Here is a 26,814-nt window from a genome sequence, read left to right as displayed (position 1 = left end):
TGGCGTGCTTGACTACGTTTAGTCTTATCGTTTGTAATTATGTGTCTTGTGATTTAATTATATGTCTTGTGATTCGCTCCAATTTAATAACCTATTTACATGATTACGTTCTCACGCATTGCACAGTCTTTTGCTCTTTTCCTCTAGTTATTTTCTTATATGCTAACTATATGATTTGACCGGCAAAATCCCTCCATTACTTCCTTTACATTCCGAAGTTATTCTCAGCAACTCTCGAAAAAAAAATGTACGAGGCCGATACGAGTAAACTCTGGGTTGAAGTATCGCGCGTAGCGCGAACGCACTCATAACATTCGCAATTTTTTTCATTTGTAAGACCCTCAATAACTTGCACGTTACATCATTAAGTAGTGCTGCAGCGAAGTGTTGTTCGCCTTTTGCTGGTCGCCTGCATTATATGTCCAACAGCAAAATTTGCTGATGTCTTTTTTTCGAATAGTTGTGGAGCACTCACTTGTTTTTTGCTGGATTTGGGCCATGTGTGGTATAGCATTGTGGCTGTCAAAACTTGGATCGGGCATCGAATTGTGCTTCTTTTTATTTCCCATCAGCCCCCTATTCCAACAGTTTGCCATTGCTTAAAAGGAATTTCCGCTTCACGTCTTAGCGCGCTGCCGAATGAGCGCGGCGGCAGAGTAGGATATCCGTTATCAGATAAAATTGCGAAAATAACATTATAAACTCTATGCCAACACTGTACTCCTTTTGCAGCGCTCACTCCAGTGTCTCGGCCAAGCGGAGCCCAACGGAAGTTGCAGTTGTAACCTCAGCAGTCTCCGTCAGTACACAAGAGCAACCATATAAGGGCAGAATCACGAAATGCCCAGATGTCTTTGAAGTTTTCAGCGCAAGATCAATTGCGGTGGTAACTTTCGTGACGCGCGTTCGCTTCGTACAAAATCAGGATAATCTTATTCAGCACTTATTCCAAACTGATAAGTAGGCAGAGTGTTTGCAGAGCAAGTGTCAACAAAATGGTCGCGGCGAGAAGAAAGGCACGCTATGCGACTGTCGAACTTCTCCATTTTAAAAAGAACAGGAAACGACAAAAAGGCAGAGAGCAAACGATCGTACAAAAGCAGAAGCCAAACAGCCGAACAAGTACACAGCGCACAAGTATTCGGCTACACGAGACCCAGACACGCAATCATCCAATCAGCAAGGAGGCAGGAGAGGAAAAATCTAGAGACTGCGGGAGAGGCAGCCGGAGGCGAGGGCACATCAACGGAAGCAAGGAGGATCGAAAGCGAGGAGCACAACGGCGGCACGTCTGCAAACAGGGTACCAACTCAATTTGCGAGCACTGGCGCCTCGGCGCAAAGTAGACTGCATGTGAGGCGGAGGAGGACATGTTTCTTAGAGGGCTTGCGTCTTCCTCTGCCGTTGCAAACAGCGTGCGTGCTCCGTTTCCTCCCGCCTAGCTCTGCCAGTGTACGCGCACCAAACAGCCGATGCCGCTGGTGCGCTCATCGAGCCGCCCGAAAACACCGAGCGAGCGCTGGCAGCACTATACAGCACGCGTTTCACGCCTATTCTCTAACCGCGCGCGACGAAGCCCAGAGGCCGCGCCTATGGGCTCAGTTTCTCTCGGCTGGAGCCCATTTCCGTTAACTACAGACACCGAGGCAGGAATTAGGGGCCAAAGTGTTGAGCCGAAAATCGCCAGCACCGGTAGCGAGGACAAAAGTGTTAGAAAAAAAAAATGTCATGGCAGCATCGCTCGGTGATCGCACTGCAGCGAGACGTACACATGCAGCCTGCATCATGGGTGCCAAGAGAAACAACACGCGGGATTGCAGCACCACCGCGTCGCCGGTCCTTTCAGCAGGGCGGAAAGGGGCGCAAGAAAGCCTCGCGGGCCGAGGAAATCGCGGGGAAGTTGCTCATCCGTCAAGCCGGCGACGTGGGACTGGCGGGCCGCTCGAGACTCGCTCGCGCGGCGGCCAATCGCTGGACGCAGGTGGCGAGCTGAGGCCGGCGGGTCCTCTACGTCTGGCGCGGCCGTTTCTCATCTCTGCACAGGCCACGGGGAGAGCCAGAAGGAGGAGCCACCGGCAACGACCGGCCAGGGATACACCGTGCACAGCCCGGAGAAAAGTGGCGCAGGTTGTCTCAAGATGTCCTGAAAGATCGCCTCGGCCGTCCGCCCTTTCAGTGGGGCTCATGTTCGCCCATTTTAGAGAGGAAAACTACTATAAATCACTGCAACGTGGGCTTCACCCTGTCTTCGCCAACGTTAGGAAGTAAACCGCACAAATGATGGCCCGTGGTGCACTCACTCATGGCATAGATTACTCTTCCCGCGGCTTATTTGAGAAAATTTATCTTCCTCAAATGCAAGGTCACGAACACACCTCAGCGGCATGTTGAAGCCTTCCTACGCAGAACACTTCCCCATCTCAGGTGTTAGTTACGATCTGCCATAAAAAGCCACAGCACAGACGGGAGACAAAGGAGCACTGATTTTTGGGCTGGTTGGTTTTCCATCACCGATCACTTAAGCGCGCGCAAACAAGGACAAAGGGAGGTGACGACAACACAAGCGCTTGTGTTGTGGTCACCCTTTGTATCCCCGTCAACATATGTGGACAAAACATAGTGAAGTGGGATCAGGCTAGCCAACGCATCGCCTTGAAAATCTATTTGGAATATTGGCATTACCTCAGCATTTCATTAAAAACATCTATATGTGTCAACTTCTATGAACAAACAGCGGTAAGTTCGCACACAACAATGGCGTTCTTCTCAAGTTACCTGTAGCGGTGTATGCCTACATTTCTTTATAAGTTCCCTCTAAATTCTTAAAAGGGTTGAAGTTATTCGGCATTATTCGAGGAAGGGTTTATCTTGTTTTTTGCGTGACTTATATCGCGCTGTGAGCGACCAAAGTTTTGTAAGTTGAGCTGCCGCTGCGGCGTCCACGTTTGTGGACACCGGGCATGCCGAGTTCGTGTAAGAAGCTGATGGAAAGCTGCATCGTAGTAGGACCCGCTTTGTTGCCGTGCGGCTCTACGCAAAACATTATCTGTAATATAGCTAAATAAGCCTTTTAAAATTTGTTTAGAATTTATTTGCTTTATTCGGGACTTAGATTAAGTGATGGTGACATACATGCCAAATTTTCGAGCTGACTAGCGGAAGCGGATGTTCCGATTTGAAGAGCACCGATAATTAACGCGTTGAAGCAGATGCATCAGCAAGCAAAGGCCTCTAGAACAATGTCAATGCTGATGATGAAAGCCTTCAGTTTAAACATAGCCATGAACGTACTAGTAATGGTGATCAACGACGATAAAGGTGATGACGAACATGTTGAGGTAGAGCTGTGGGCAAGCAAATGGGCCTTGAATGGCGATAATGGTGGTGATGATGAAAGCGTTGAACATGAGGATTAACACGTTGATGACGGCGACAATGAACGATGATGATGAAATTGCTGAATCAGAGCCGTTAGGAAGCGGCCAGTCGAAAGTTTCTGATGGCGATGCTGATGACGATATTAATAATGAACACGTTGAACTGATGATGAAGGCGTTCATTATGGAAGTAGTGATGGTGACAATGATTAATGCGTTGAAACAGAGCCGTCGTCAAGCAAAGTTCCCATGTACGATGAAGGATGATGGACGTAGTGTAACTGGTGTTCCCAGCGTCCACATGGGGACACTTGCTTTCTTCTAGAACTAAAGCTAAATTTTCCAGGTTTTCGGTTTATTCCCACTTTCGTATGTATTGTAATTGCACATACACAAAAAAATATTTACTTGCGAAACTGTATTGGCCGTAGGATACAAAGTGTTAAAACGTCCTGCAACTCCAACATACCGTCCGATGCGTGCACATGTAACATCCTCGATTCTAGGACTTTATTTTGCAATTTGCGTCTGCAGTGACAAAGGTTGTTCTTCCAGAGCGTTAGAACAAGTGTCCTTTGTAAATGTAGAAAACGAATACTTGTACTTACTTCTGGCTGGTTTGTGGTTTGGCGATGTCACCTGCAAAAAACGTAATGAAGGGGGTGAGATAGATATATATTCAACATAGCTGAAGAGTGTTGTAACAATGTCACCCTCCATGCCGCGTTTACCGGTTTCGGGTAGTACGAAATGCGACGATCTGCAACTACATAATACAAGAAGCCGTGGTACATCAGCTCGTGGGAGCTGCGCTGTGGTTGTAAACTTGAATTTTTTGCATGGGAGCCTTTCAGCATGTCATTCATCGAGAAGGAAGCGAAGTTACCTGCTGAGCACGAGAACTGGTAGATGCAGTTTGGCTGAGCTGCCGGTTTCGAGTATGTACCTCTTAAAGGGATTTTGAACCACTTTCACAAGTAATCATCGCTTGACCTCAGTATCGGAATGTATTGCCTCACTAATCGATCGCCACAAACATTTTTAGAATCCATCGAGAGCGAGCGGAGTTACAGGGATTTCTCTCTTCTCTCGTCCCGACGAACGCGCTGGAAGCTACACAGGGAAGGATGGGGCAAGGAAGTTGTGTCAGCGCGCGTCATGACCTTGAGCACGCGTCATGAAACGCGGTCGCTCTCTTCCGTTTCAATTCCTATGCACGCTAGGGCCGCCACTGTGTAACTTTAGAGGGTGGCTCCCGGCATGTGGCGGCACCCGCGGGGCTAGGAGCGCATCTGACCGAAACGCCGTTCTTGGTTTGTATCAGGTATCGGCCAATAGCATGCAATCTGTTGTATGATGAAACATCTCGGAATGACTGCCCTCTGAAGAGCGTGAGTACGGGCCTCTGTATGAAGAGAGGGCGCTTGAGAAAGTGGCAACTTCGCGCTCTGCTTGTGAACTCTCCTTGCCGCTCATGACAGCAAGATTTGGCTGAGCTGTTCACAACAGCGTCTGGTTTCTGCTGTATGTTTTTTTTTTTTTTTCACCAAGCACGATGGGTAGCTCAGGACCGTTTTAAAGTTACGCGATGTCAAGCTATAACGGCAGGCTGTCGAAATGTGTCCCTTGGCTTAACGCGCATCAGTTTAGACCGCGGCCCCCGCACAATGATGTAGCTAACCAAGCAGTAAAATAAAACACGCTGAAACAGCTAGGCACTACCACTGACTGAGTCTGACCAGTTCTGATGCGTGTCGACTCACGCACTTAACGGCAGGGCCGGCCCACCGATTAAACACCCAACTACGTCTCCCTGGAATTTGTTCTGATGCGCAGTGATATTGGAACAACGAAGTAGCGCAACAAAAGACGACGGACCAGGTGAAGAAACAAACAGGTCGAGTGTACACTTCGCGCTCGTCCTGCTTGTTTCTTCGCCTGGTCCGTCGTCTTTTTGTGCGCTACTTCGTTCTGTCTCAAGTCAGCCCATACCAACTAGCCCAACTCTCTGCCCTCTCATTCATGCGCAGTAATTCATCTAGTAGAAATGACACTTGTACAGCAGCAGCTGTTTGGTTTGTTTGTCATTCAGTCGTTGAACAGAAAAGAAAAATGCGTGAATGAGTATTTCAACAATTTTTTTATGTACATTGTCCTATATTCCTTCTGTAACTGGCCAAGTCGGCCTATTTTGTCACGCTTGTCTTCTCAGCAAGGTATTGGGCTGCAGGCTGTATCGCTCTATAAGCTTCCGCTAAATTACCCGTGCCGATTTACCATAACAATTCTCCGGATTACTTCAAATTCCTGCGTTTGGCAACTCCTAATGACAACGAGGAAGAAACACCCCCACCAATGGTTTTAGAGCCATGGCTTCATTTTCATTCCGTCTTTTTTGAAGCATTATGCGCACTCCCGCAAGATGAGACACAACGTAATACGTCAGCTAATAACAATAATTGCTGGGATTTAACGTCCCCAAACCACGATATGAGTATGAGGGACGCCGTAGTGGAGGGCTCCGGAAATTTCGACCACCTGGGGTTCTTTAACATGCACCTAAATCTAAGTACACAGGCCTCAAGCATTTTCGCCTCTATCGAAAAAGCGGCCGTCGCGGCCGGGGTTCGATCTTGCGACTTTCGGGTCAGCAGTCGAGCACCATAACCACTAGAACACCGCGGCGGGTTACGTCAGCTAACGAAGGTACATTGTCAAGGTAGTAAGCACCAAAATAAAACACGAAATGGGAACACAAACAAACGAAGCGAGATGGGCTATAGAGTTTGATGACAGCGTAAATCAATGTAAAATTTCAACGCCTAGTATCCAGCCAGTTTCGTCCCCCGCCGCCAGAAGCGCCCCAAACTCCAGCGCTTCAGGCCAATTTCCTCGCCGGCCGCGTCGTAGCGTGGCGAAAGTCGCCGATCACGCTGAGTGCACCGCGACGCCGTACACTGCAGAACGCCCACTTTTCGCCGGCGTAGCGTAATTGCGCTGCGCTTAGCGCGCGTCAGCGTTACGCCAGACACGCACTTAGCTGTTGTGCTTTGTAGGCTTGCGTGCATTTCGATCCACATGCAGACACTGAGGGGTAAGACGACTGACACGGCTTACTCGCGATCTTGATAAACATGTGTCATAAATAAGGAAGGGATGTACAGGACACAAGATACGCACTGGGTGACGATGTGAACTACATAATTGAATTACTCTTTACGCAAATGACAGTGACAGATTTTTTTTCTTGAATTGGATTCCATGTTCCGTTAGGACCTTAGCAGAAATAAAAGTGCGTTTTGGTTTCAAAGTGCCAATCAGCCTATTTTCAACGCCTCTATAGTGCCGGGGCACTGAAATTGTTCGGACACGATTTTTCTTGTTTCTGTAATGTGAGCGATGATTAGAATCGTTAGAGTCACTGAGTAAAGAAGGATAACATTCGCTATCGTGTAAGGCATTTGATTGCTTAACGTTAAATTGTTTTCGTTTTGAATGCCTGAAAAAAAAATGCTCGCACAGAAACCATGTAAGGGTTGCTGGCGACGTTAATGCGATTTGCATTGAAGTCATATGTAGCGACGCAACGTACTGCCCGAAATGCATCGTGCATGCTGCCTATAATGCAGCCACGCTCTTCTCTACAGACATGCTCCGCTCTCTGTAGCTTTGCCACAGCGAAGCCCTCGCACGGTACGCATACCTCGACATATATGATGCGTGTTCAATTACGCCCAGCCCCTAAGAAATACTAAAGGATTTTTTGTCATTGAAGAGTGACACATGCTTAGTGGTCCATACCCAGTGATCACATCGCAGACCGATTGATGCTCCCGAAGGATGCTAATCGAATTCAGAGCACGAACGTAGCTTACCACTGGGGCCCCTGTGACTCATCTGCGCCTGCCTACATACATCGTCCATGCTTTCCGCAGACAGCAGTATTATCACACAGTTGTCATGTACTCATATTGCCGTGCTTCGTTATATCGCCTATTCTTTGCTTGCGCAGCTAGATGCCGTTGAAGAGCGACCTCCTTTTTTTTTTCAGAAATCAGCAATGCTTTTATTTTCCAACGAAATTGTTGGGGGGCCTTCAGGCGAAAAGCTGCACAATACAGCTTGAATCTGCCTGAAGGCCCTCACATATGGCAGCAGTAACACTAAAACCAGCATATATACACATGTTTAGCATATGTCCAAATATAATACACCATTTTAATCCAACTAAAAAAGTGCAACATGTTGAATAACACTGGTGTTTTCCTACGAACACATGGTATTTAAAAATAACATAGAAATCTAATACATTTAGTGATAATAAATGTGAAAATAAATTGTCATACATCAGAAACAGTGGTATTTACAACACTATGAAAAGCACTGCTATAATCATGACTATGATGCACTATATGATGATACTTTGTATGTTGAAACACTGACCGCGAAATAGATATTACAACAGAAAATGCGAAAATGTAATAACGACTTCGTTTATGTGTTCATTCCGATTTACAAAAGTACTCTCTAATTTGTTAGCGGGTCAAAGTATTTGGAATAAATCTTTCCCCTTCCACTTTATTTAACAACGAAGGTAGGCTATGTCGTAGTGACTGCATGAGATAATTTCTGACAACCGACACGTTCGTTCTTCTTTCAAGCAACAAGACCTCCCTGAATGGGAATTATCCGAGATATGCGAGCCGCTATGTTTGTTCTACTTGCTTCTACAGCTATTACGACTGTTTTGTATACGTGTTTATGGATGGACGGACGAACGGATGGATGATATTCAACACGACTGGCAATTAAGCATTTTAGATTTTCCTGCTCTGAAGGTTTTTACTGTCGAATGCCCACGCAGACATGTATTATGCAAACGAATATTTTTTCCTATGTATATTACACTAGTTTTCTCAGTAACGTTATTGTGTGCGCCTTCTAAAATTCACTTGAAAAAGTAACATTCTGTGGTGTCGCTGTGCTAATTTTCTCGCTTTGTTATTCTCATCTTTCTGGCTTTCTAAATTTGAAGAAACAAGGAGAGCAAATTCAGCATTCGGTGCTTAGTAAGCCAATGCAAGCGCCCGAGTGTACGAGTTGAATATACGAGCGTATGATTATTCGAGCCAAGCACTGTGACCATCAGTGCTATACTATACATTACATTCTTCACATCGAAACGATCCGAAACAGTAGCGATGCGAAGTGGGCTGAGCTCAACCATGCGAGCACCGTCAGAGCTCTTACTGGATGGGCCTAATGCGAGATGAGGCGTTGCAACCTAGCAGGCTCTGCCCATACATCCTGCCGCATGCCGACATCTCGAGCCACGGACCAGAGAGCGCAGCTCCGAACGCGCGCGCACTGGTCATCGCCATCCCACAGTCGTAAGCCGCACTCCATCAGTCACGGTGCAAAAAAGTGGCGGTCAGCGCGGCCCAGCGAGTGCCGCGCAGGAAAACACAACTGACACAGGCGTGCGCGCGGCCCGCCTTTCGAGGCGCTTTTGCACAGTGGTCGCTAAAAGGATTCCGATGTTGCGGTTTCAGCGATAAGAGGTTGATTTACCGCTCGGGCGCAGTCTCCTCGTGATCCGCGACGCCCCCGTAGCCGATGGTGCACGCTATTCACTCATTTGCATTAATCATCGCGCCGTTTTTATTTATTTATTTATTATTACCTTTTTTTTCTTCTTCGCTGCCGGCTCTGCCAGACTAATCAGAATTATCACCCCGGGCCGTCCTGGCAGCATAGGGGCCACCAATTACCGTGAGCTGACCCCTGCACGCCCCTCTGTCGGCCATTTGTTTCCCCCCTGTGCTCTCCTCTGGTGCTGCGACGACCTCATCACGAGGCAGAATAATCAGCGTGTCAGGGCGGCGAGCGCTTTGCCAAATGTGAAAGCTGAAATGCTTATGAGAAGTGTGAGAAAGGCGGTGCTTTTTTTATCTGGTCATGTTAACGCATCAGGCATAGTTCTCAGTCGACGGCCCTCCCTCAACGGCGAAAGCGTTTGCTGTACCACGAAATCGGTTTCTTGTACCCGTTCTATCGGACAATCATTCCCATTCAAACGTGCACGTTGTTTCTAGCGACCAGTAGTTATTACGGCACAACATTGTACAAAGGGATAGTATTCTTCGTGAAATCCCGGGCATGTAAATTTTGAATACTTCACAACTACGCTGATGTGTGTTGTATACTGATGGCTTCGTTTATGGATATCAGACCAATAACCAGAACACGCCTGTATAGCCTTCGTTGTTCAAGCAGGATGCGTTCAATGCCGTTGCTTACTGGATCCGGTAGGCGATAAACATGTGGCATTTACAACTCATCTGGAACTAAATGTCAACTGCCGCAGCACTACAGAGAGAGGCGTAGTTTATACAGTACTCACGGATTGAAGCGCGACATCATTTATTTTAGTGTAACGACTGCTTGAGCAATCGCTCGTGATCGTGCGTCATGTCCCAGCAAATGTGGTATCTAAAGGTAATCTAAGTACTGGCTCCCATGTAAGTGTTCGTCACGAACATTTGCATATGACACGAACTGCAGACGCTGGAAACGAGAGCACGTGCATTAGATAGTCCTAAATTTTCGCGTTTCAGTCCGTGAGCATACTGCACATATGGAGCCAAATGTGTCGTGATAGACCTAAGGAAGCATCCACCGACAATATGAGATACTGTGCAGTACCAATAACACGATACGCCAGTTCACGTTTTGTGCAGACGGTCCCCTTTAGCAAATAAATGGAATTATCTGTCCGAAGAATGAGTATTTTTACAGGTTACAGTATTCATCCTTTAAAACAAAGAGCTCGGGAATGAGCAGTTATGAGTGCGACTGAGCTGTAGGGACGACTGCATCACGTTGTGGCGCTTCTTAAAGAAGATTTCGCGCCGCCGCGGTCGCGTGTTGTAGCTCGTACTGAATGCCATTGTACGACTAATTGCAGTGGACTTCACCACGCAGTTTTCACAATCAACCGATAATGCCTCCCGTGTGAGCCTATTTTCCAATATTGTGGCAAATACAGGAAATGGAAATGGGTTTTAGTGAAAGTTGCAAATTTTCCGACCACGTGAAGCCATAACTAGATATTCTTAACACACTGCAGCTTTGTTGAACTGCGAAATACAAAGGCAATTCGGGCGCAAAACGTCAATCTATAATTTTATATCCGAATGACTTATGCATGTTAACCGAAACGCAAATGTAACGTCTGGTGTCCCCTGTGGCAGTGTTCTAGGCCCTCCTCTTTTTCTGATTAATATTAATGATTTGCACTGTAACATTGGTGGAACGACGAAATCAAGGAATTCGGAGGCATAATATGGAATCAGCTCGCGCAGCACAGGGTGGCATCACTGGGCGATGCGTTTGTCCTGTAGTGCACATAAGATAGGCTGACGATTGTAGTGATTATGATGATAACGAACTGCCCGTATACGACTTTTTGCGCATAATCGCGTAATCGACAGAACAATTAACTGTCAGGAAGACCATCTAGCTTAGCAAAAAGGCCTCCACCTAATAAATCAGCGGTGCGACAGTTTTGAAAGATGGCGAGAGTGTGCGTTACTTCGCTTTACTTTTATCTCGCCCGATTTCTTTCATCCCTCACCACCTCGTCTAGGGTATCATGAAAAACTTACCGCGTCGCTAACATAGCCAGATGTAATTAAAATATCTCGCTCTATAGCGCATGTGGTCCGCAACACGCAATGTGCAGCGCTGCACAGGAGTTGCGATTAACGGCAAACGCTGCGCGGCACGTGCGCTCTCAGAGGTCACCGGCTTCTGTGGCAACGGCGCGCAGACGGAAGGCCCCGAGCAGGTCGTGCTCGAACTCTGGCCCACAACTGGCCATTTCCCTTTTTTGGAGCTGTCCTTCCGGAACGCGCTGATGGAAGCCGCAGTCGTTCATCTACAGCACTGCCACTATACGCCGAAGGTTAAGCCCGTACCCAATGATGGCACTTCCTCCGCCGCCTCCATAAACGACAACTGCGTCGCCCTCGACTTGGGCCCCTCTCAAGCCGAAAATGGGGAGAAGTGAAAGACGCCAGCTAGACCGCCTAAAATTGGAACGAAAGTCGAAGTTGGGAGTTTCCAGAGTTCTATTCCGCTATAACTATCTGCTTTGCTCCCCCACTCCCCCTAGACGCAGGCGCTGTTTATATGCATTTGGGCTTCGTGAACAGTCTTGGTGCAATCGTGCCAAGTGACCGCTGAAGGCGCTACAGTTGTGTCGTTCCTTAAACGACCCTTCCTCTAAAATATTGCTTCTAATATTGCACACCAACTTTATTTTTTGTTCCTTTACGGTTTTTGTATCGCTGTTCATAATATCCGTGTAGAGGTAGAGATAAAAATGAGGGAAACGCAGGGAGGCCAACCAGAATTATGACATCCGGCTTCCTACCTTACACTAAGGGGAGGTGGAAAGGGAAATAAGCATGACAAAAAAGAGCGAAGAGATCATTTCGATCATTTATAGTCTTGGTCTTTGGCATCGCTCGCAATCCAGTAAGACACTTCTTGCTTGGAGTGCTACTTCATTCGCGTGAGGCTTGTCGAATTATCTAGTGTCACTCAGGTGGATATACGCAGCCAGTTCGGGGCCAAAACAACGCACGACACACGAAAAAAAAAAAAAAAAAGAAGCAGCAGCTACGCACTAGTGGTGCTCAGACTGAGGAAACAGTGGACCTGGAGGGCTTTCCCTCCTCCTCACCCGCACTTCTCTTTCCCATCCCTTGCTTTACTATACTAGAGACTATTTTACGGATGGGTTTCGGCGCCGCCATGTTGTGCTGTTAACCTTGCCGTTTTTTTATCTTGAAAAGCTAAGTGAACAGCGCTGCGGTGGGCGTATACACATGAAAACGGTTGGGTTGGTGCACTCGGCGTTTCCTTACCTTATCAGTTCACATCACGACGTAAAAAATACGAAAACTTCGTTTAAAGGACCCCTGACACCGAATTTGGAAACTCGAGATGCTTGTGTTGTTTGATAGTCCAGCATGCGGGTGCACTTCTGACCGATTATGAGCGACGAGCGTTGCCTTTAAGATATTTTAAATTGGTTTTAGAGTAAGCCTGAGTGCTCATCTGAATTTTGAACTCCTATCAACATAACCACTAGTATGACGTAGACGTAGGCCCCTTGTGACGTTGCAGAGGTAAAGCAAGTGTTGTCGACGTCACAGACAGAAATATGCGCGGTGCATGCACTGTGGTATATTGCGAAGCATGTTTGCTTTCACACCTTCTCCTTCTTCGGTACGTGTCGGCAGGCAGCGTGAGCTCTCCGTGTGTGTGTTCTCCAACTGGCAGTTCAACAAGCGCGCGGCTGACGTCACCCAATACTGAGCGCACGTCATCACGCGTGCCCCGAGGCGCGACTGCCGCGGCGCGGCGCTAGTTTCTTATCCTCTTTCAGCGCGTTTTTTGAACCTACACTAAAAATGACCATAATTAACGCTGCTAGGATTATTTAGACATCACGTTGGAGGATTTACGGTGTCATTCCGTGATTACGAAACATAGACCTACTTATTACAACATGTCACAAACAAGAAATCGGCTGTCAGGGGCCCTTTAACAGCCCAAGGTGGCCGCGCGCGCCCACATGTTCTATGTAAAATAGTCTATACAAGGCTATGCGATGCTCTACCCTCCTTCTTTTCCTCCTTCTCACCCTCACTTCCCTTTCCCTCGCTATACTATACTATACAAGGCTATGCTATGCATTCTTTATGTTTCTTTCCACCTCTTTCTTTGTCTCTATCTCTCTGTTTCTTTCTCTTTCTTTCGTTGTCTCTCTTTCTGCGTTTCTTTCCCTCTCTCTCTCTCTTTCTACTTCTTTCTTTTTATCTTTTTCTCGTTCTCTCGCCCATAGCAACGCAATCATACGGTTCCCATAAATGCTTGTTCTGCTAGCGTGTCTCGATAGCCCACTCGTTAGCACGCTCGCCTGGGGACCGTGGGTACGCGTTTTCAAATATCGCCCCGCCAAGAAATTTTGTTTTGTACTATTCGTTTAGTCTTCTCCTCCTCTCCACTTCCCCTCTCCTCCTCCTCCTTTTCCTTCCTCCAACGCGTTGCTTGGCGCAGACGTGCCATGTGGTTGCTAGGCGACGCACAGCGACGTCAGAGCTAGGCGAGTTCCTGCGAACGGTTTGTAGCCGAACCTCGAGCTTAAACAGCCCCACTGTCAATAGGTGCATAGTTTTGTCCAAGATATTGAACGGACGCTTCTTTCTGTGTTCGCTACAATCCCGTCGAACACCTTTCTGCGCACTGCCACTGTGCGGTGTTGTTCGATCAACCCGTGTAGCAGACTTGCAAACAACCGTTTCTTCAACGAGTCTACTAGCCCCGCCTTCGAAACCACTGGTCCTCGGTCTAGCTTGATAATCCAACCGGCGACTAAAGTCATTATGGCGCTAGCTGTGTACGAGTATAAAGCAGTTTCGATCAATTCTCATCACTCTGCGGATTTGGTGATTGGGCCACAAAGGAACCTCCTAGCCCGCTACGATACACCATGAAGGCTGCCCGTGGCAGTTTATAGGATCCAGTAATCAAGTAATTTAAATATCTAGTAATTACCTGTCTGTACAGATGTCGAACCCGCAGTGTTTGATGCCTGTTTGTTGTGATACGTTTACTGTATTTTAACGCAACACGGGAAGCACCCATTGAACCTCGCACTTAGCGAAAGAAACAAATGCAAACTTCACGATATTGTTCAAGAGCACAAATTATTATTACCGAGCATTAAGTTACGCACACCGGACATTAGTTACTCTCTTTGTATGCTACCAAGACAAAAAAATAGAGTTATCGGTTGAGGGGATAATATCTCAACGAGACATGTTCATCAAAGCCGCAGTGCAGCAGGCACTATTACAGATTACACGTTATATCCGCAGTACATCCACGTGTACACAGAAGGTTCGTGTCATAAAAATCCCTCCACCTCAGCTTTTGTGGCATCACATTTGTCGCTAGAGCGAACATTAAAAATATCTAGAGTGTTGTAGAGCTGTTTGCAATTCTATATGCGCTGCGCTTTATGTCATAAGTAGAAAAGATGCAGAAATGGGTGGTTTTAGCGATTTGCAAGACGATCTCGCATTGCTACAAAACAATGCAAAAGGTTATTTAAACTCTATGATATAGTATGAGACTCTCACAGAACACAAAAAAGCAAGCGTAATGGACCACATAATTGCATTTCAGTGGATGCCAAGACACTGCAGCGTTTCTGGTAACACTTCAGCGGACGCAGCTGCGAATCGGGCGCACAGTAACGTAGAGGCAGTTATTCTTCCTCTTGCACGCAATGAAATCCGTCTGTTCTCTAGGCAGATATCCTGTTGCCTCAGCAAAAACAGCTGGTTAGACAAAACATTTTTAAAGTTCGATTCGGTCATCAATTCTGTCAGATCTGAGCGAAAACGGAAAATTTGAAACCTTTGTACACCGCCTCTTTGGTACAGCATTTACGCAACACTTCCTGAGCTGGATAAAACGTGCGACTTGTCCAGAGTGTTCGTGTGGCCACCCAGACGAAGATGCGCACCGTCTCCGCCACGAGACTCGGTAAAATATGCATGGCGAGCAACTCTGTTACTTTTAGATAGGCGACACTCTGAAGAAAATACTTCGTCCATGCACCTTGCCACAATTGCGGAAAAAAAAACTGCCTTATTCACTTCCTACCAAAACTATAATGTTTCCATTATTCCTCTTATGGTGTTTACTAGCTAAACAAACAACATGATTATGAGGCACGCTGTAATAGAAAAGTCCGAATTTTCACCACCTGGGTTTCCTTAACGTACGCCTAAAGCAAAGTACACGAACACTATTGCCTTTCGCCTCCATCACATCAACGCGAAGCGATATAGTACATTGAATGAATAATTCTTCCGTGCCCAGGCACTACATAGCGAACATGATGTCACGAAATGTCCCGGCATGCTGCACCTGCCACTCGTACCCAGTTGTACCGTTTTCACTGATCCTTAGCAATACGTATACGAAATGTTGTTTCAAAATATCAACTTGTATCGAGCCTTGAAACTTCCCAACACTAACAATGTTTACGATAACATTTACGATTAACAATGTTTGCGATAGTGAAATATTAGAAGACCTTCCGAACATTTATTAAAACCGTTTGAAAAAAAAGAGAAAAAAATCACACCATCTTTCGCTAAAGGGGACCATGAGGCGATGCGAAGCAGTGTAAGGGTGCGCAGTAAGGGTGGTCACGCCGCACACCACCACCACGACCGGATTGAACTTCGCTATAAGATGCTTCACATCTAATAAGCAGTCTGAACTGCTTGCGTTAGTGCCGTTAAGAAACTTCTGTGTTCTGCTGTTGAGAGGTATTCGAATTTAGAGGCGTTAGAGCTTATACTCCGTGCTGAAACCCGAGTATACGCCTCATTGGTGTATGCTCACCCAATATATGTATTGCAAAGTAGTGGGTGAGCATAACATTACCCAATGCGTTCTTGCGGCATATGTTGTTGTTTCGACGCTCACTGTCTTCAAGAAACATACCAGAGGAATGGAAAATGGGCAGTGTAGTTCCAGTCGACAAATTGGGTAACAAAAGCTCGCCATTAAACTGCCATCTCATTTCCATCATGTGTGTGCCTCGCAAAATTATGGTACAATTATGGTACATTACCCGCATATAATTAATTTTATTCACAAAGACTAATTTATTCGTGCAGCGCAGCGCGGGTTCTCAAAATGAATATCTTGCGAAACGTGGCTAGAGATTTTTCTTCACCACCTGCACTGAAATATTGATATCAACACAGAAATCGATCCATCTTTTCCTTGGTTTCCTTAAAGCATTTCACAAAATAGCTCATCAATAGCTCATCATGATAATTATACTACAAAAATTGGTCCGTGCACTTAGATTTACTCGCACACTGACGAACCCCCAGGTGGTCTAACATACCGGAGCCCTTTACTATGGCGTGTGTCATAATCATATCGTGTTTTTGGCACTTAATAATTAATAATAATGATTGTTGGAATTTACCGTCCCAAAGCCACCATATGATTATGAGAGACGCCGTAATGGAGGGCTCCCGAAATTTCGACCACCTGGGGTTCTTTAACGTGCACCTAAATCTAAGTACACGAGCCTCAAGCATTTTCGCCTCCACCGAAATTGCGGCCGCCGCGGCCGGGATTCGATCCCGCGGTTTTGGCACTTAAAAACCCCAGAAATTATTCTTAGGTAAATGTTTTTAAAATCATGCCGCCAAGAAAAGCGCGAAACAAATGTCAAAACCACGTGATAGATGATAAGGTGTGTTGGAACGATGCGAAGCACGAAGCGTTCGCCGCATGCGTTTCAAGGTAAATAGTACGGTTCCGTAAGCTGCAGTTACCGGGAAGCGGCTACGGTAGCATACGAAACAAGAAGTGACCTCACTACAGTTTCATATGTAGAAGAACAACCCGAGGCGAAGCGAGGCGAAGCGAGGCGAATCAGTAACTTTCTCGAAGTAGCAGCGGAAAACCTCAGTATTTACCACAGCGATGACAAAGCAGTTATAAATTTTATTGCAAAGAAAAAGTTTGATAGAGTGTATCTGATTGTCTTGCTTTCAACATTTCATGTAGTGCCTATCTCAATCGTTCAAGTCTTCGTCACTTTCGTCTATGGGATCATGTGATACAACAACTTCGCTGTCCAACCATCTTCAAAGTGTGCATTGGAGCCAATAATTTTTTTCCCTTGAACAGCCAGAAGATGAACCGACCCTGCTTACGATATCGTATAGCTCATCTGCCGTTACGGGAGAAGTTACTTCGCAGCATGCATAGTAAAAAAAGTGCGCAGTATTAAACTATTTCATTTTTGTAAACCCTCCTTCGTTGTAAACACTCCTTAGAGGGGTCGGGAATGAAGTAAAAATGAAGGCGTTGCGGACGCGCAGCATCGAAATGATAACGCGACAGAAACATAATCATAAGGCGGGACCTTTCCCTCAATGTGCAGTATCAGTCTTTATAACCACGTCGTTCAGGCTAATGTTTCCACCTCTCCCTCTCTTCTATCTCTCTCGGATGCAGCAGTTCGACAGCGGCATAAAAGTGTTGGTTTCATTTTCTCGCTCAGTCACCACGTGCGCACATAGTTAATGCAAACGAGGAGCGACAAACGGTGTACTACCTATCTAGAACGCATCTCACGTCCGCGTGTCTCGCTGCGCGTAGCAAACGCTCGTCCGTATATTCCTAGACGGCACACACTATTGTCCTGTAGGAAAAGGAAAAGGAAACAAAAACAACTATGCATCTCACCGACGAACAACATTATACAGGTGCCTCTACAAAACAAACATATATACAGACTTGATTTTCATTATGAGAATCAGGCTTATTTTAGCGTTCAAAACAGTGATCACACGGCGTGATGCGTACCGTGACACCAGCATACTTATCCGAAGCGATCGTAGGGGGTTAAATAGGGGTGTATTAAGCGCACTTTCTCGCAATGTAACAATCTTCTATCTTGCAAACGCTAATTAAACTTGTCGCGCCAGTCTCTATCTAAAAGCTTGCGGAAAAGCTGTCTTACGGCGCTGGGACGTTGGCAGTAACGACAGTAGCTCAACAAACAGCACTTCTTGCGTTGGTGAGAATACATACGAAAAAAAGAAGAAAAAAACAGCCAATAGTGTACGTCTTAGTTTTGGGGAGTACCTCAGCCGCCTTACCCGACTGCAACTGGGATGCGTGCTGTTGATAGGGAAAAGCTTCTTACAGCCTATTAGTCAGGGCGTGCACGCGCGAGCGGTCTCTTCTCTGGCTGATCAGCCAACGCCGCAGACCTTGGCCTCAATTTCGTTTAGCCTCCCCCGCGCCACTTCCTTTCGCCCCGCATTAGCTTCCGTTTGTCGACAGACTCGGCGCCGGATACCGCGCGAGGCGGTCCTTTTGTCTCCGCCTAAATGGGGACACCTGGAGCCCGCCGGCTGCAAAGGAGAATTCTACGACAGCGTCGGCGGAGCCTGTCAGTGTCGCTTCGCCGGTTTAGAGAGTCGCGAATTCAATAAAGGCCAATAGCGACGACACCCATGCCCGACTCGCGGATACATACCCGGCGGCCCGCGTGAGCCGTTGTGTGCTAATCTACGCGCTTCTTTTGATCTCATTTCTTTCTCAAATTGCCAGAAGGAAAAAAAAAGGAAGAAAAGCAGAAGGGCATCTGTGACAAAAGGACGTCCGCTCTCATTTTCCTCCAACTGCATTTATTCGTTCAATCCTTCTCTTTCTCCCTTTATTCTTCTTCCTACATGTAAGAGCGTGTGCCCATTGGAACGCCCTACAGCGGTACACTTTGCACACATGTACGGCGCCCCTCTTAGGTGCGCCTTAGTATCACTTCCGGGGTTTTTTGTAGGCGTCCACATTACACGATGCAACGATATGCAGTCTGATGCATGCCATGCTCCGCAGGGTTGTTCGACGCCTTACCAGAGCAAAAAAACTCAGACAGGCTCCCCATGAACCGGTCGTTTCCAGAGCATTTCCACGCCAGAACAAATCGTTGCTGTCTGCTGCACCTGCTCCTGCAGAACACCGCCATCGCCAGACTTCTTACCACTTTGGTTTAGTGCACTTTGTTCCGGAAACCGGCTGGAAACGCGGCGTCTTTTCTCGGGTATACTTGCAGGCTAACGTAACGAATAGGAGTTCACAACAGAAGTTGTTGCACTATAACGTGTAACAACGAAGCAGCATATTAATTACCGCATTTGCAGACGCACAGTGAGTAAAAGCAAAATGTTCCCACCAAAAATGTGCGATATTCTGCTTACTTATACCAAGTATAGCACACTTTTACAGGTGCATCTACTTTATATTTTGGTACTGCAGATTACAGTCCAGCTTTTGAACCATCACCTCCAAAATACGTGTTAGTATACCATTATAGGTCCGTCTAACGCAACCCATCAAGCACTTTGTTTTTTTCTGTTACGAAGTTGACGATATACTCAAGTTATGTTGGCTCCAAGGTGCTTAGTTTCAGTAACGGTCCATGCTGCGCCACCCTCCCCAGGTTTGTCTAAATCGTCGTAACGACGTGCTGAGTAGTGAGTTTGAGCAGTCCATGAGAGACTGCTTGTTCGACACAATTCGCGTCGAGCACGCGCTACCCGGTTTGCTGACTGCTGCTCGTTCCATAGAAAAGCGTTGTTTGAGAAAGAGATGAGCGTTATTGTCCAAACGGCTCATTGTCCGAGCCTTCTTGTGTCGGATGCAATAGATCCCGCTCTGGCCCGAAGGGGGGGGGGGGCAATGGATTCGCCCGTTTGTCGTTTGCCGTCAGTGCTGGCAATGCGACAGGGATGAGCATAGTGCCAAACCTTTTGTCTTCGACTGCAAATGCTTCAAGACCAGTCAATAAGGGCACTATGTTGGTTACTGTTGATTGCACACACGAATACTAAAAGGTGTTTTGGAGGAACCGTTGAAAGCGACTGCAGGTTCAGATTAGGATCACTGTCGCGGAAAATTCTACGAATGCAGACGACGCATCTTGCGTTGACTGGCACAGCGCGTTCTGTGTCGCCTTGGAAACCAAACATTGGCAGCATGTTACGCTCTCTGTAATATTTGAAGGCCAAAGCGTACTGCACACTGGGTAATGCATTAAGTTATGTATGATCGGGGACAAGACTGCTAGCAAGACATAATGGGTCGCACTTTCAGAGACACGCAATAAGCTGCCTCTTAACTTTAGAGTATAACTTTTTTTTTAACATAAATTATTTTTTAACAGCAGTACGATGGCAAAACGCATTGGGCGACCTCAAAAGATGCCATAACACACCCAGAATACGTAAATTCCAAAGTGCATATAGCAGTACACGGCGCCGATTTTTATTTTTTAAAGTTAACAAGCAGTTAAAAATAATATTTGCAATATAACTTCCCTTAATAAATACCCAAGCGGACTTGCATGTATCATAAATCGCGATTTTTTTTGTTTCTCAGACAGGGAGGGTACGTGTACGTTTCGAAAGCGAAGCATTCTTGAAGAACCGTCTCAGTTCGCTGACCGTAGCTGCGGCGCCTTCGAGTGCCGTGTAGCTATTTTATTAAAGCAAGCCTTAGTACGCCTCCTCTCCCGAGGTTTGGCACGTGTGCTCTGTCGGCTTTTTGCCGAATGAGCTGGACTGGCCTTGGAGATAGGGCAATATTAGGCTGCAGCGATGCCGTGACTAAATGTGTACCTATCCCAGAAACGGAGTAATCCGCGGTCGCCTGGATCACGTTGGGCGATTGGGGCTAGCGTTTCCGCGTCCTACCAATTTGCCGCACAGGCCCGCAATCGCCATACCGCAAAGCGTGTTACCGAACGTTCCGTATTAAATTAAGCGCTTCACGAAAGCCTTGTTTCAAGTAGATTACACTATAGGCCTTACATGTTTTCTCCTCCGCGAGGCTGTTTAGCACCTTAACGGTTCTGGTCAGAAGACCCCTAACCGATTCCAACAGTTACAGTTCTGGCTCCGGAGCTGAACATACACAGAACAGGAAAGACCCGAGGTAAAACTTCGGCGTTTCGTATGAAATCCCTGCTGTAAAGAACACAGTCACGGACAGCTGTTTACTGTTGCCCACACATTAATCGCTATTCACGGCGGCGCTTGGTGACGTGGGTAACGACCAGGGGCGTAGCCAGAAATTTTTTTCGGGGGGGGGGGGGGGGGGTTCGACCATACTTTATGTATGTTCGTGCGTGCGTTTGTATGTGTGCGTGCCTATATACGCAAGCAAAACTGAAAAATTTCGGGGGGGGGGGGGGGTTTGAACCCCCCCCAACCCCCCCCTTGGCTACGCCCCTGGTAACGACACTTCCAGAGAACACTTCGAATGATCCATATTTTCTCCAAAATCAGGGTATTTGCTCAGAACACGTGCCGAAGTCATGATGGCAAATGCCGTAGAATCCTCTACGAGCTGTTCCCGACATAACTGAATATAGCTTTGGAGAGTCAAGAATAATAATATCTGGGGTTTAACGTTCCAAAACCACAATATGATTATGAGGGACGCTGTAGTGGAGGGCTGCGGAAATTTGGGCCACTTGATGTTTTTTTACGTGCACTGATATCGCACAGTACACGGGCCTCTAGCATTTCGCCTCCATCGAAATACGACCGCCGCGGCCGGGATCGAACCCGCGACCTCCGGGTCAGCAGCCGAGCCCCGTAACCGCTACACCACCGCGGCGGACGAGTGAAGAGCTTCCGATATCACTTTTATTTCAGCGCGGACAGCAGTTAGAGTTCTATACTTTGAAATAACTACGGTAAAATTGTCAAAGCTCTGGCGATAAAAATTTCGCTTTTGCGTTTTCGTCTCGTCTGGATAATATAACGATTGTATCCTCAGATTCAATACCTGCTTTTCATTTTCGTTCACGTTTCATCACTGGCACAAAATGTGCCGCACTAACGGCACCACTGTGGAATAGCCACTCGCGTGAGCGGTGGCTCATATAACATCAAAGAAACAGAACCTCACCACATGATTCGCTGCATTACACAAGCCCTGGAATTTGTATCAGCCAGTCGACCTCCCGTGTAGGGTAGCAAACCGGGCACAACCTGGTTAACCTCCCTGCCTTTCCTTTGCCTCTCTCTCTCTCTCTCTTGTCGCTGAAACCTTAATCGACATTCTTTTGCGGCCCCTTCACATGCCCAGGTCGTTTCTCTCGCCACCGGTATTAAACGGCATTGTCTTCTCGCCGCCGATATTTCTCTGGCATCCCTCTGTATGAGATATAACTGCAATTCTCAACACAATTTCGCCGGCAATCCTCAAACGCTGCTACTACTTCGTCTCAAGTAAATAAAGATTCAAGATGATGGCACGACGAAGCTAGAGTATCCGAAGTAAAGCCCCTTCAAGCGAACTCGAATGCTTTTATTACGGGGAAGCCTGCCTATAGCCCCCAGGGGCGTCTCTCTTCCTCTCCTCGGTGGATTGGGTTAAGCGGCTCTTCAAGTTGTTTCCCTCTTTTCGATCGAGCAGCAACTTCAGCCATGCTCCCGAGCAAACGTTTTACAACCATTAATAAAATTAGCTATGCAATTAGCTATGCAAGACTTAGGCATAGGCTGGCGTCAAACTTTGGAACTATGTTCACTCAATGTTTGTACAATAGGCACACATATATAAGTTCCTGTAGAGTAAAAACGAGAGATATTCACGAGAGAAGTCACGATAGAAGTCACGCGAGAAGTCACGAGAGATTTTCAGGGAACAAACACCACAACCTTTGCTAAGGGAGAAAGAAAGATGCTCTGTTCACTCGATAATATTTTTTAGAGTGTTCCTAAACCAAACGGGTGGAATATTATATAAACCTACTAAATGCGCGCGTATAATTAGATTTTTTTCTTTTTTCATTTCTCGAGCTGACGGCAAAAAGTCCGCATATCTGCGCAGAAACTCACGCTCTGCGGCCCTGCGGTAAGGGGAGCGAAATCCTGGGGGAACGTTTGGCAGGGATACACGTACCAGTCTTCTTTCGGGAGAAAGGTAAATAAAATGACGGAACCCATCATCCGCAGGAGCTGGCTTCGCCTCGCTCTTTAATTAGACCAGCAGGCCCGCGAAGATATAAGCGCTGGGCCTTCCGGGGCCAGCGTTTTATACAAGCCATGGTGGCGCAGTCATGGTGCTCCCTTATGATGATCTCAAGGACGCCGAGGAGCCAGTTCCCGCTTAGGCGGCTGCTTTTTGGTGAGAGAGTAATGCCTTCGGCGTACTGAAATTTGGGCACGGGCTGACGATCCGTAGAGAATCATTAATAATCCAAACCACTGAGCCCACTTCGGACATACGAGTTTCATAGAACGGGTTGTTTTACTCCCAACCTTATAAACCATAAATGGGGTACCGTCATCAAGGAAGAATATATATAGAACAATCCGTAAACTATATTTCTACAAAAGAAACTATGAAGAAGCAGAACTTGAGTTAGAGCATCTTTCAGTAAATAATTAAAATTCGCCTCGGGTCGGCAGAAATGCTACCCTGCAGCTATCCGATAAGTTTTGTACGCTCTAATTATAATTTTGGAGCATCAAACTCAGTGTCGCGAAAGTGCTGCGTTTACCCAATGCACAGTTCATTTCAGTGCTTGCATGCGCAGCCTGTCTTCGCTGTCGGGAGCCTTGGATAAAACAGACATCGATAATGTCTATAACGTAGCATAATAAATCAAAGTACAAATAACTGAGGGAAAGCACACGCGCCGTCTTCAGCATCGGCGCAAAAATGCACTCGAAAGCACCCAAGTTCCTACAGAGCCGCCAGCAAGCTACATTCCATAACAAGATCACGGGAAGTAGGTACTGACACTGGCCTAACGTCCTCACTCAATCAAGGAGGAAGGCGGCCTAAATGCGTTCTCGGACCTCTAGAGAGCATGCGTATTGCGTAAACGACCTGGTTCTATCCCAATAAATCCATCAGACAGGAATAAACTCTGTCAGGCACTCCCCCCCCCCTCTTAAAGGAAGGGGAGAAAAGTCATCAGCGTCAGATCCTTCGGAGCTCGTGACGTTTTTAGAAGCAGCGCGGATGGAGCCGAAAGTGTGACACACGTCGGCGAAGATGTCACGACGACCGTGCGACGGACCCCGCTCGGCCCGGAACTTTGTTTCCAAAATGTAAAGACACGAGGTACGTTGAACGCGAGCACACACACTCCATACCGATCCCATTCGCGCGAGTGCAGGCACTCGCGGACACTGTTCTCGAGAGGAAGAGAGCAAAATAAAGACCCAGTACTAACGCACTGCAAACCGTGGATAGTACGTGTGTGCGCGAGTGTTGAGAGGCTGCTCATCTTCCGCCGCTGCAAAGTCTTAAAACCGCGCGCCTGCGAATAGCTTTCATCCTTTTAGATCGTCGCTGGCTCCACGGCGTCGCCTTCGAGCGAACACACCGAAAATTGAGATTGGCTCGCGCGGCCGCCAATTTAAGCAAGGGGAAAGACGGGAAGAAGGAGAAGACGCCGGAGTATTACGAAAGAAAGAAGAAAAAAAAAAGCAGAGAGAAGGAGCTCTGATGGTATCGAACAGCCCGACGCTCGGCCGCTTCCTCCCGCGTCAGCCAACGAGAGCTGCTTCATTTCTCCGTCGCGATAGTTTCGCCGGGGCGTGGTATTTCTCCCTGCTCTTCCTAAGTCTGCAGATTTCTTTCTCTGCTGCTGGCACCACCGCCGCCTCGGCTTTCTGTTCTTTCTCGCCGTTCGCTTTATACCGTTCCTCGAAGGCAATTCCTGCGACATGATGCGCGGGGGGATAATCAAACGAGAACACGGCCGTCGCGATGCGGAGGACGAAACAAGGGAGGAGAGTGCCGGGGGAAATGGTAGGGAAAGAAACGCACACAAAAGGGGCGCCAGAAGATCACGAACTGCGCGCGTCTGTATCATTCGCTGTTCTCCCGTTACTCTTTGCCGCCGCCAGCTGCTCCTGAAGCGAAGCTGCGCTCAACTAAACACTGACGGCGCGAAGCGGGAGTGCCGAAAAGAAAACGCGCACTAGCGAAGGCGGGCCCGAAGAGAAAAAAAATAAGTTGCAAGCTGGCACGGCCGCTGGTGGAAACCATGTCACTGAGGCGAGACAAGCAGGAGCTCAGAACGGAAAGCGCAGCGAGCGAACGTGCGCTCTGTATCTTCAAGGACCTGATCATCGGAACGTTCTGAGACACACACTAGCCCTTCTTCGTCGCAACCACCCACTGCTCCGACGTGGTCCGAGAGGTGCTGGATTGCGAAGATGGGGAGACCAACGCGCTGCACGAATAGCAAAACGAGACATGAGTCATACTCAGCAGTCATGCCGCTGAGGCAAAAACGAAAGAACGGCAACAAAAATCGACAAGTTTGGCTAGAGAAAACCGAATCCTCAAGCATATTTCCTTCCTGTCTTTCAAGTTCCTTTCTTTTTTATCACGCTATAGAGTCAAATGCGCACTCCCGTAAAGAGATGTAAAACGCTGAAATTCGAGCACTGGCACCAGTGTATATGAGGCTGTTCACTCCATACAAAAGAGCGCGTCTCGTGTTGCGAGCGTTTCATCCTTATTTCCTTCCAGAGTTTTGTCGATTCAGTGTCGTTTTCAAAGTAGCACGTAGCGTGCTGCGTTTTTGTTTTCCGCGCCGTCGACACCCATGCGAGTCTTGGCTTGCCAAAAGAAGGAAAGAGCCCATGCTGCGTCATCGGAAACTTCGAGTGACGTGAGAAGCAAAACAATAGCGCGGCATTGTGCTTGGGTTTGGTGCTTTTCTGAAGCGGCACGACGTGCTTTTAATGCAAGCGACTATAGCTAGTAAATAGGCTCTTCCTACAGGAAAGAGGAACTGTTATTTTAAGCGCAACGCAGACAGCGCGAAAATTTGACCAAATACAAGCGAAATAAAAAAGTGAAAAAAAAAACGAAATGCTTGTTCAGTCCGCAATTTTGGAATATGACGCCCTGAATTTTGTGAGCGGTCAAATCTTTACAACGTTTCTGTTTCTGCATTTTCTTTTATACAACCATTTTAAACATCGGAGTGTTAGCGATACAGCTATTTATTGTTACATAAGCGACATATGTTGCTGCTGCTGTTGTGTTTTTCGTGGGGGGGGGGGGTGCTGCACTATGTTGATTATATGTAAAGGGACACGAAAGAGAAACAATGAATTGCTTTAGATTGATAAAGTGTGCTCGGAGAACTCTTGTGTAGCTTTGTTCACCACCATAGGTTTATTATTAGGGGAGAAAACAAGTTCAAAGTTTCATTTTTAAATTTCGCGCCGAACTTTGTAATTCGTGACGTAAAATGTTTCAAAGAGCATTTAATGTATTTCGGCGCCACTGGCTCGACGAAATTTCCACAAACTCGTTATGTCAAGTCTCTCACCCACACAGAGGACAATGTACTTCGATTTAACCGATTAGGAACTATGTAGGCCCAAGCAGGCGCCGTAAAAAATATGTGACGTCACGGCAAATGGTGCGGGAATTCCAAAGTGGCGTCGCCACCTGTATTTTCTTTTTGCGCGTTTTCTCGCTTATTAAGCGTCTTCTCGCAGCAAGCGTGATGTTTTTGGTATCGTGGAAGACTACTTTACTAATGCGAGAAAAATCGTTTTGCTCTTTAGTGTCCCTTTAAGTACGTAAGCATTTCTATGCCGACCCGACGAGGAAACATGTACGTCCGCCCGTCACGTAAGACGAATCGCCATAAAGAAATTAACTTATAAAACGGAATAAACTCCAAAAGAAAAATGTCGCCGTTGGTGGGTTTCGAACCTATGGACTCATGCTGACAAACCGAGTGCCTTACCCACTG

General features: G+C 47.0%; 1 protein-coding gene across 4 annotated transcripts in view; it reads right to left on the bottom strand.

The window, feature by feature from the left end:
* LOC119379196 (complexin) overlaps nucleotides 1–26,814 on the bottom strand; it is an 810,485-nt gene that overhangs the window by 533,420 nt on the left and 250,251 nt on the right. For 3 of the 4 annotated variants that reach the window (XR_005181119.1, XM_037648413.2, XM_049411904.1), the window contains one exon: nucleotides 3,986–4,016. Coding sequence is in view for 2 of the 4 variants with exons in the window: in XM_037648413.2 (XP_037504341.1) it covers nucleotides 3,986–4,016 (31 nt within the window). In the remaining 2 variants the exon portion in view is untranslated. Of the gene's footprint in view, nucleotides 1–3,985; nucleotides 4,017–26,814 lie in introns of those variants that run through there. The other variant, XM_049411903.1, reaches the window with a different exon arrangement.

The sequence above is a fragment of the Rhipicephalus sanguineus genome, chromosome 1 (assembly GCF_013339695.2).
Source record: "Rhipicephalus sanguineus isolate Rsan-2018 chromosome 1, BIME_Rsan_1.4, whole genome shotgun sequence".
Taxonomy (NCBI): domain Eukaryota; kingdom Metazoa; phylum Arthropoda; class Arachnida; order Ixodida; family Ixodidae; genus Rhipicephalus; species Rhipicephalus sanguineus.
The sequence above is the reverse complement of the archived record's forward strand: the minus strand, read 5'-3'. Positions and strand labels throughout refer to the sequence as shown.